The sequence below is a fragment of the Hipposideros armiger genome, unplaced genomic scaffold, assembly GCF_001890085.2.
Source record: "Hipposideros armiger isolate ML-2016 unplaced genomic scaffold, ASM189008v1 scaffold_4, whole genome shotgun sequence".
In the NCBI taxonomy this organism is placed as follows: Eukaryota; Metazoa; Chordata; class Mammalia; order Chiroptera; family Hipposideridae; genus Hipposideros; species Hipposideros armiger.
Genome location: NW_017731354.1, coordinates 2,139,708 through 2,150,238, shown reverse-complemented (window position 1 = coordinate 2,150,238; position 10,531 = coordinate 2,139,708). Strand labels below are relative to the sequence as shown.

The 10,531-nt window shown below is 56.3% G+C and overlaps 1 protein-coding gene across 6 annotated transcripts; it reads right to left on the bottom strand.

Moving 5' to 3' along the window:
* Positions 1 to 1,459: 1,459 nt before the first annotated feature.
* Positions 1,460 to 10,205, bottom strand: LOC109382917 (protein C19orf12 homolog). 6 transcript variants are annotated; one of them, XM_019642793.1, is made up of 3 exons: positions 10,134 to 10,205; positions 6,855 to 7,024; positions 1,460 to 3,767 (listed from the first exon to the last, which is right to left on the bottom strand). In XM_019642793.1, exons 2-3 carry the CDS (start codon positions 7,012 to 7,014, stop codon positions 3,502 to 3,504), a joined length of 426 nt encoding a protein of 141 aa, XP_019498338.1. In that variant the 5' UTR covers positions 7,015 to 7,024; positions 10,134 to 10,205; the 3' UTR covers positions 1,460 to 3,501. The 6 variants fall into 6 exon arrangements, with proteins under 6 accessions (XP_019498338.1, XP_019498324.1, XP_019498330.1 ...); XM_019642779.1 differs by lacking the exon at positions 10,134 to 10,205 and adding an exon at positions 9,872 to 10,127; XM_019642785.1 differs by lacking the exon at positions 10,134 to 10,205 and adding an exon at positions 9,780 to 9,965.
* Between the last annotated feature and the right edge of the window lie 326 nt (positions 10,206 to 10,531).

Sequence of the window (10,531 nt, the reverse complement as noted above, 5' to 3'; positions counted from 1 at the left end):
CACACACACACACACACACACACACAGTTTCGGCGGGACTACAGAATAAGAAACGCATCTAACTGAGCAGAGACTGCAATGCAGGCAGATTCAGGTCACAACCTGAATTGTGCTCCGAAGGGACTGAGAAAGGCAGGGATACACCGGGAAAGCCATGGGGGCTGTTCTCACCGTGGTCCTCCATGTAGATGGAGGGTGTCGGCCAGGTCGGCTGGGATCCATCAGCCCCGCTATGGAAGCGAAGGTGCCGTTGTCCAGCGCGCTGGTTCCTTCCAAGGTGAAGACTGCGCATGGTCTGGTCACTATGGGGAGGAGGACGGAGGGCCACATGTGTCCTTGCAGAATCCAGGACCCGGGAGGTTTGGTGTTCGGCCTTGGGCTGAGCTTAGCAACAGGTCAGCACCTTCACCGTCGTTCCCAGAACTGAGCCGGGAGCCGTGCTCAGGCCACAGGTCCTCCGGCCTCCGGCTCCATTTCAAGCGGCTCTCTGAGCAATGCTTATTACTCCATTTTATTGTCTCTGTTTCAGCTCCGTAAAAGTCTCACAAGTACAGGGCTCAGGGAGCTTGGGGCTGGTGAACAGGTGGGGTGCTGGCAGGGGGCACACCTGGAGAGGGCGTGGAAGCCCCACCCCCTTCCCACACACCTTGCCCTGCACATCTCTGCACGTGGCTGCCCGTCTGCACCTTTATCACATCCTATAATAAACCAGTGAATGTGTTTGCCTGCATTCTGTGAGCTGTTCTAGCAAATTGGCAATCCCAAAGAGGGGGTCATGGGAACCCTGCTGTAAAGCTGGCCAGTCAGAAGTACAGGTGACCCCTGGGACTTGCCATCGGCATCTGAAGGGGGGCAGTCTTGTGGGACTGAGCCCTTAACCTGGGGGTCTGCATGAACTCCCGTTACTGTCAGAGTGGAATTGAATCGTAAGACACCCAGCTGGCATCGCAGAGACTTGCCGGGTGTGGGAAAAGCCCCGCACACCCGGTGTCAGGAGAGCTGTGAGTGTGGCAGAGGCGTGAGAGCGAAGGACACCACAGGAGTGGTTCTTGCAGCCCCCGGGGGAGCCCCCTTCCTCACCTTCACCCCTGCTTCGGTACAGCTGGCTCACCCACATCCTGGCTCCAGAAATAGACACAGACTCAGGGGTCCTGCTGAGGGCTGCAGGGTCCCCAGCCACTTCCCCCACCTGTGCAGAGGAGGGAGTGGTCCTGAATCACGTGACAGGGTGGCCCACCTCTCAGGAGAGTCCAGGGAAAGGGACCAGGTGGGGACTTGGGGGCCAGGTTCACGCTCAGAATGAGGCTGTCACTAAGAGAGTCTGTGGGTCATCCCAGTGAGTTCCGTACAGCCTCCCTTTTGCTCCTTAGGGACACTGGTCCCGCGTAGCCCGTGACGCGGCCACACACCTAAAGACCACCTATCATAACCCAAAATACAAACAGAGTATTAACACAAAAATGTTCACCCAGCATTATAATAATAAAAACCTACAGAGGAAGCCACACCAGGGGAACAGCTAAGTGCCGTGGATATTATACAGCCATCACACACGTTTACAAGAATTGAAGTTACATCACTAATGTTAATTGGAAAGTGTGCCAAGAGTCTAAATAGCAAGAATGCAAATATGTTAGGAACAGACACACAGCATTAAAAGATTTGCACAGAATACACCACACTTGGTAACAGTGTTTCCCTGAATGGTAATGGTTTTTGTAGTGTTTTTTATTTCATTACACTCTTCTGGATTTTCTAATTTTTCAGCAATAAACATTGATAAATAAAAAGAAATGAATCTTTTTCGAAGACCATTTTAAACAGAGTTAATACACAAGCAAGTGGTGACTTAGGTGGCTGTGTCGTGGGAGGGGCTGGGGCAGGCGTCGGTGTAAGAGAAAGCCTTCCTTTTACGTTTGTCTCTCTGTGTCTTCTAAGTTTTGTACCAGGCTGGTGTGGCCTATTCAAATATAAATAAGTAGAGATTTTTACAAATAAATACTAAGTACAAATACTAAAACCACAGGAGCTGATGGAGAGCCTGAGGGGGAAAAAGGAAAGTGCCTTCAGTGCCTGCTGGAGAGGGGACTCAAGGTCTGGGGGGCCCTCTTGTGTCCAAAGCTGACCACAAGTCACCCCGGGACCGGCAAGGCAAGGGTGGCTCACAAGGCATGTGCGTCCGACCCCACCTGGTCGGGAGTGGGACCTCCCCTCCCAGGGCAGTTTTCCCAGCTGTAAAGATAGGCCGGCCGGAGAGGGGCTTCAGTGGACATTGGTGTGGGACCTCTGAGCTGGGACCATGTCCCTGGGCCTGGCAGGAGAGGACCCAACACCTGAGTCATGAATGGGGGAGGTCCCCAACCCCCCGGTTGCCCCCCCTGAGTTAGGAGAATCATCTAGAGGCCCCCGCCGGCCCCCATCACTCACACAGCACATATATGAGGAAGGCCACGGCCTCAGCTCCAGGACTGTGGCTGGAGAGAAATTTCTGAGACACAAACGCTCCGTCGTTCCTTAAGCACCGTGTGTTCTAATTCGTCCTGAAGTTTGTTTCACACACAGGAGCTCTGACTCCATTTCACAGGAGTGCCTCCCCCCACACCCCCAGGGGGGCCGGCACTGCTGCTGTCCCTGGAGAGGCCCCAAGTCTGCGCCCTGGCGCTGTGGTTGCTAGAGGAAACGGGAGAGCACACTCCCTGGCAGCACAGGGCGTGGAGAGGCAGGGCTGGCACTGGGGTCGGCACTGGGGTCGGGCTGTCTTTCGTTGTTTAAAGCCACAAACCCGGCACCCGCCCCTGGTTCCCCGACACTGGGAACCAGTGAAGGACTCCCAATGTGAGGGGTGCTTCCCAGGACCAACGTGGGAGAAGCGCCGTTCAGAGAAGCTGACTGCACTTGGATGAGCGGCCTGTGGTGGCTGTGAAAGCATAAAAGCAGGGGCTACAGTGTTAGGGAAACGTTAGGGCAGGGACATAACTCAGAGATGGTTGGTGATCTGGTGACTTCAGAAGCAGCGCTGCCCGTTACTGAAAGTGATGCATTTAAAACGCAGGACTCAGATGGGGCGGACGAAGGCACGTGGCTGGATGGAGTGGCCTGTGTGTCCCTGACCTTGTCCCTCGTGAGGCCACTGGGAAGGGGCTGGGAGGCAAACAGGATTCCAGGAGGGCGGCTCCCTGGTTCCGAGACCCTGGGCCCGGAGGGGGACCAGTCACCAGGGGCTCGGACAGAAGCCATGTTCACGGCTGAGAAGCTGAACACGGGACCTTCCTCCACGCTCCATGCCAGGAGGGCGGACTCGGAAAGCTCCCGCCACTTCGGCAACAGGCCGCCTGTGCTGCTCACCGGCTTCCCAGCCCCAGGTCTTCACTGAGAATTCCCAGAACATGACACAGGACAGCGGACGCCTGTCCCGCAGGAGCTGTCACTGCAGCTTAAGGTAACACACGATGACTGGCACCCCAGCTCTTGTCGCCTCCCAGAGCCCCTCCGACGGGCGGCCTAGTCGTCATAGCACACTTCAGCATTCAGCTCCTTGGAAACGTAGCCCACCAGCATGGCCAGGAGCTTCTGCTGTAGGGCCTCACTGCCCATGACCAGCAGGGTCAGCTGCACAGCATCCGTCCACTCCAGGTGCCTGAGGATGTTGGTGGCCTCGTTCACCAGCTTCTGCTGCTCAGCGGGCGGCAGCTCCATTAGGATCTGCGGAATTGGCTTGAACTGCCCACTTGTCATCCAGGCACCTAACATGCCCCCGACGGCGCCCCCTAGAAGACAAAGAACCATCAATTACTCAGGCCCCATTCACAAATGATGGCCTTGGGTGCTGGCCCAGAGCACATCCCCGTTGTGACGAGTGGGTATTCACGACCGTGTCACAGTGGGCTCAGCTTCGTGTCTACTCAGCCAGGCCCTCGGAGGACAAAGGCTGATGGGTCTTCCTTCTGTCCGTGTAGCTCAGATAACTGACACCCCAACACGCCCTGCCCTCAGCCCACACTCATCGACGCAGCATGAAGCGTCTCCCCGCCCAGAGCCGCTACCGAAAAGCCTCTGCAAGGGCTGGAGGTTCCCACGCTTCCCACCAACATCTCTCTGCTCAGAAAGGACACGGCTGGGAGGCCAGTGCACGGCCAGCACCTCTCAGGGGGACAAGTTTCCTCCACCGAGTGCCTCATAGGCTCCTTGCCCCTGAGCTTTAGAAATTTCCGGTGAACTCAAGTGGTTAACAGGCCCTGGGGACAGGTAAGGAGACCTTTTCTCGTGAAGCCATGTTTTCCATACAACACCTCCAAAGTCGTATGAGGATCAAGAAGCAATTTAATGTGCTCAACTATTTATCTTTGTGCTGCACCCAAAGGGTGCAAACATTACTGCAAATGCAAACTTGTCATCAAAGTTCAGGCACAGTTGGGACTGGAAGACCTCAAGTCAACGGAAAGTGCCACGTACCCCAGTCAGGGCGGGTCTGCAGCAGGAAGGGCCCAGGGCTGGGTCTCCAATCAAGTGCCTTCTGAGGCCAGGCAGGTAACTGAAAGCAGTGACATGGGCTGAGAGGACCTGTGGGGACCTGGAGAGCACGGTCCCTATCCAAAGGGGCAGCAGCTACCATGTGCCAGCCAATTGCTGCCACAGAGAATACAACTTTGTATCTTTATGAGTCTCCTGATTTTTAAACACCGGTGCTCACATATTTCAAAGCTGCAGCCTGGCTGCACTTCCTGACTATCTTCAAAAGAACATACAGGAAGTTGTAACGGTGACTTTACGGTGGACAAGCCTGGCAAACACGACCTTAACCAGGTGGTCAGGTCAACATCACCAGGGAGGCCCGTGGATGTCAGGAATCCCTGAAACGCTGCGATGGGGAGGGCGCCTCAACTCCGCGGTACTCTTCCCAAACCCATGACCCCGTCTATCAGGAGAAAGGACCAGGCAACCCAGACTGAGAGGCGTCCACAGAGCACCCGACCGGCACTCCTCAGATATTTCAGGGCCATGAAACCCAGCAAGGTCCCCGACTGTCACAGGCCAGGGACTAAGGAGACGACGATTAAAGGCAATGAGGTCCCCTGAGCTGGACCCTGGAGCAGAAAACGGTCAGTAATGGAAAAGCTGGTACAAACCGCATACAGTCTGCACAAGGGGAATCGGAGTGTGTCAGTGCTGGGTTCTTAGTTTTGTCTCATGAACCTGGAATATCAGGTGTTCACGTCAGAGGCACTGAAACTGGTGAGGGATACATGGGAATTCTGTGCACCGTGTTTGCAACTTCTCTGTAAATCTCATATTGTTCAGAAATAAAGAAGTTTGTCTGAAAGAATGCAGCCCAGGCCAGAGAGAACCCTTGAGCAGGCCAGACTCACCTGATGGGCAGTAACCCCTGCACACACCTCCTCTGGTGGGACGCCCGCCATCCTTAAGTCCCGGAGGCTGCACATGGCCCCCAGACAGGCTCCTCTCTGTCCCAAAGAAAGGAGCGTTCCGGGAAGGAAAACCAGGAATTTACAAGTTCCCGGAACTTTTCTCCACGACACTACAGCCGGCAGGAGTTGCATTGCTCTGCACTGACCCTTCATGAGAACACGAATATTTGATTTAGAGAAGCACCTCATTCCTAAAGTCACCAGGAATACACACCAGGAGATTACTCGCTCCCTGGAGCAGAGAAAATTCCTTTGCCTTCTGGCTAAAGTGAGGCTCCAGCCCATGACAAGGTGGAGACAGTGGCCAGTCCCCAGTCCCCTTGTTGGCATCCTGTTCCACCAGTTTCCCCTGAGTCTGAGTAAAATGTGTGCTCCCAAAATAGCATCTGAGCATGGCGACATGACAAGTGATGCCAGCAAGCCGTCCCCTGGGCACATCACAGGCTGGGACAGAGCGGGACGATCACTGAGGAAAGAGGCACGGCCGTGTCACCTCCCTGCCTGGCTGCTTCCAGGATGGCAGGAGGCTGCAGTCAGGACTCACTAATCAGAGTTGGGAAGGGAATGTAGAGATGGGAGGGCTGAGGCCGCCCACATGCGGACCCCGCTTTCTCCCCATGTGGCCTGAGCTTAATGCAGTGTCCTTGAACGTCAGTCCTGCCCCTGAAGGAAGAACAGAGCAGGAAGCCTTGTCAACGAGCTGCAGACAGAGGCCGCCCTCAGCAGAAAGCGGCCGCCTCTCCAGCACGCACAGGGGATTTCTACCAGACTGAGCGCCCTGAGGCCCTGCCCCCCGGCCCAGGCTGCCCGGCACCGCGGGGGCCTCTGGGAAGGCTGCTGAGCTGATGTGGCCGGCCATGCCTTCAGCACATGCCCAGGGTTGCAGGGTCCATCACAGGCACCTCGAGGGGGGCCCTATTGGGCTTCTCCCCAAGTCAGGCCCGACCAGCCAGCTCTCCAACTCCACCCCAGCCCATGGCTCAGGCCACAGCCTGTGGTTTTGGCCACACGGTGATTCTCCCTGCTCCTCATCCAAAAAAACCAACTGCATCCTAGTCGGTGCCCAACACTTCCCAGCTCCCTCGCCTCCTGGTTCCCTCTGCGGTGACCTGTAATGATGACAGGCGATGGGGGCTACCCAAGTGTCACCCTGAGGTGCAGACTCTAGGACACATCCCTGGCATCCAGGTCCTCCATCCAGGTCTGCGTGACACGGGTGCCATTTCAAGACCCCCTGCATCTGAGACATTCACACAGAAGCTTGTGTTGTTCACAAGCCAAGTTATGGACACAAAGATCATGTCACAGGAACAACCTTAACTCAGCAACTCCTCACACAGGATGGAGACTTCTGTGTGGTCTCTGTGGACGTGAGGCCTTTATCTGACACCCATGAGGCTGGCTGCCCGGCGAGGCACTGGCACTTACCCAGGGCTAGTCCAGGCGGGCCACCAACCAAGCCACCAACAAAGGCCACAGCCCCTGTGACTAGGGCGCCCCTCCCTGAGTGCTTGACGGCAGCCTTCATTTTCTTCTGTTCAGAAATGGAGCACAGCAGCTTCATGACATCGTCCACCATGACGGGCATCTCAGCAAGCCTGGAAGGAGGCATTTTGAAGGGACAGTTTTCATGAGTGTCAGAGTTTTTCCCCCAAAGGTTACTCTTACTACAGCTTTGAGGACGGGTCCCCCTTTGCAGGAGAGAACCATAGCTCCACTGTGTGCATGAGACGGCACTCAGTCACATGGCAAGTTCTTCACCACAGAGAAAGCAGAGCTGCGTTTAGTTAATAAGCAAACAGAGTCAGCACAGGGGATGGCAGGTCTTCTCTGCCCTCTGATTAACTTCTGATCAGTGACACAGTTCATCACAGCTGTGGCAAGTCTGACCTCTGGCTTCGGTGGCCTTTCCACTGCCTTAGGCAGCCCCACGTGCAAAGCCTGGCTCAGTGCAAAAGCCCCAGTGTCGTTTTACATGACAGGGCACCTGTGCTCAGGCCAAGCCAGCAAGCGGGAGGACACACGGCTGCCACTGCACTGGCCGACTTGCCTCCCTGACACCCTGAGCTTCCTCACCTGTACGGCGGAGACAAACCACCTCCAGGCTGGATGCTGGAGACAGGTGAGTAGAACGGGTACAAGGCGCCTGGCGAGTCTGGAACCCTGCGGACTCTCAGACACGATGGCTCCAGGTGACCATTCTGTCACTAACACCCACCACTGGCTTCTAAAAGCTACCACCCCGAAAGCCACCCCACTTCTCCTCCTGGGACCGTATGCGGCAGTAAGGTGAAGCCACCAGAGGATAGAAGAAACGGGAGAATTCCAGGGAGTCACACACATGCCCCTAGACTGACAGGAGGAGCACTCGACCTTTGAACAATGATGCTAGAACAATCTCTGGGGTCAGGACACTGTTAGCCAGGCTGGCAGGAAAACGGCAGGCAGGGCCGAGGGCAGGCTCTGCCCAGGGTGGGCATGGAGCGCCCCCACCTGGCAGGGCTGAGGAGTAAACTCAAAGTGGCAGCAAGCCAAGGAAGGCTGGGCGGGAACTTCTTGTTCCGATACTCCCCTTTCTTTCAAGCCTGACACATGCGAACAGCCGCTAAAGGAACTTCACTGAGAACATTTGGGGCAGACGCTATTGCTCAATATCTTTTGGTTATATGAGGGTTTTTGACTCAAGGAATATCTAAAGTACATCTGCCCTCCCAGTCCTGGGGGGAAAGTCTGAGTCCTTAGAACAAATCTGTGATCTGCCATCTCCCCGCAGTCAGACTTCTCGGCTGTCCCAGGAGAGTGAAGAAGGGTCCTGGGCGCCAGCGCCTGACACTCTCCCCTCTGTTCCTTCTGACAGTCTTGAGGTCAGTGATTCCCCACAGGGCACAGGAGTCACTGACGGTCCTGCTAGCACAGCCGGCACGGGTGGGGGAGACTGTGGAGCATAACAAGCCCCCAGGTGGTCTGGCCTCACTCTGGACGCCCAGACTCTGAAAGAGCATGACCCAGGACATCTGACATCTGTGACTCGAGTTCAGAAATGGCCAAAACAAGTCCCTCAGATGTGTCTGTTTGCCAGGTGGGGTGTGAGCAGCATTGGAGGGGCCGCCCTGCAGGGCTGCCCAAGGGACTGGGGGAGAAGTCAGGTGTGGCCGTCCTTGCTCTGACTCCCAGGTGTGCTGGATCTGCCAAACACCTCCCGGCTCCCAGAACCCTCTGCTCACCAGGGGTGACCACATGCCCCTCCCCATCCCGGGAAGAGAGCCCCTTCCAGTCTTCCAGAGGCCAAGACTTGTCCACACACAAATGTCACAAATATAAAATGGTATTATAATAGTGAAGGGACTGCACATGGCAGACGCCACTCAGGAATGGGGAAGGAAGACAGAACCTGATTTTCCCAGTAGCCAGGGTCCTGTGAGGCTAAGCACACAAATGAGTGCAACCTTGTTTCCCAAAGAGCTGTTTGCAAAGTAACAAGGAAGCAGTTATGAAAGTAACTGGGACTGAAGATTTAAAACATTGTTTAGATTTAATATTACTATGTTATGTTATCTGCACCAATAGAAATGCCTCTCTTCTCATAGATACTCAACACCTTTGTCTCTAATCACAACACTAGATGGATTTCTGCCTAAATCAGTGTGTCCCAAAAATCTATTTTTTTTTTAGTTGAACCATCCTGCCACCTGTTGGCAGCTCAGTGGCAGCTCAGCTTGGGCATGTATTCAATTAGGCAACCCTGTTGCTCAGAGCGCACACTCTTGAGTGAGCTCTTAACCAACTGAGCCACTCGTTTGGTCCGAAAGCAATTCTTATTGATCTTAAATAAATGCTTGATGCCACTCACTTGAAGGGCCTTTTATTTTTAGGTTAACAGTTGCTGGCGCTTAAGAATCAGGAGATCTCACAAATACCTCAGAGTCCCTTGTCTTGAAAAATCAGAAAAGCAAGGCACACTGGGCTGCCTTCTGGCAGCGACTGAGACAGAGCTGAGCAGCTGCCGCCCTCCCGGCCACAGGCCCCCCTGAGGGCTCCCTACCTACTCCCTACCTGGCCGGTCCCTTTGTACATGTCCAAGTGTCCCCGTTTCTGTTTTAAGGGCTAAAGGAGCTACCAGCCCCCACCAGGGCTAACCTCCTTTCTTAAATTGTTACCATCTCTTCCTGATCATCTGTAAACTAGCACCCACACCCTCCTGCCACAGGGCAAGGCCAGGTGAGCTGACCTGCGCAGGTATCCTGCTAGGACTCCACCTTGCTTATATAAGGCCGCCAGACATGAACACAAGCACACGGACACAGGTTCCTGCCAGAGGTCACCTAGAACCAGGGTCATTAAGGGGACACTCACACATAACTGGGTTACTGCAAGAAGTGGCACAGGCCGGCACAGCACGTTAGTCCAGGAGGTTGGACACACCCAGGTCGCCGGAGGGGACATACCCTGGCACCAGGATCGTACCGGAGCCCCGCTGGGTGCAGGGCCCTGGATCAGGCGCCGTGGGCCCCACCCCGCGCTGCGCTTCCGCTCGGCTCCTTCCGGTGACTCCACTCGCCGCGTCCCGCGTCTTCATCCCGAAAGCGGGGGCACGAACGGCGTCCACCTGCAACTGCAGGCCAGCCTCCCGCAGGCCGGCCGTCCCCGCGCTGCCCGGCGGGCCTGGGGCGCCCCGCGAGCCCCTCCCCGACCCGCCCGCGCCCTCACCTGCGGAGCCACCGCCGCGTCCCGGCCGGTCACCGCGCGCTGGGTCTTCCCGCCCTGACGCCGCCCCGCCCGCCGTTCTTCCGGCGCGGCCGCGGGGACCTTCCGGGTCGCCGCCAGCGGGGGCGCGTGGGGACCCGGCTCTGCGGGCACTGCCACCGCTGTGTGTGGCCCGGAGCGCCCGGCCTCGCCGGAGGAATCTGGCCAGGGCGCCCCGTGAGGCATCTGGAGGCGACCCTGCAACCGCAAGGCCACCACCCCTTCCAGGAACCTTCTCTCCCTTTGGCCCTGAATTTGGGGACCCCGACTCCCTCCCCTAATCCCCCGCAGGAGAGAGCACAGGGCCTTGGGCAGCATAGGGGCTGAATTACTGTTTGGTGACTGCTGGGGCCACAAACAGC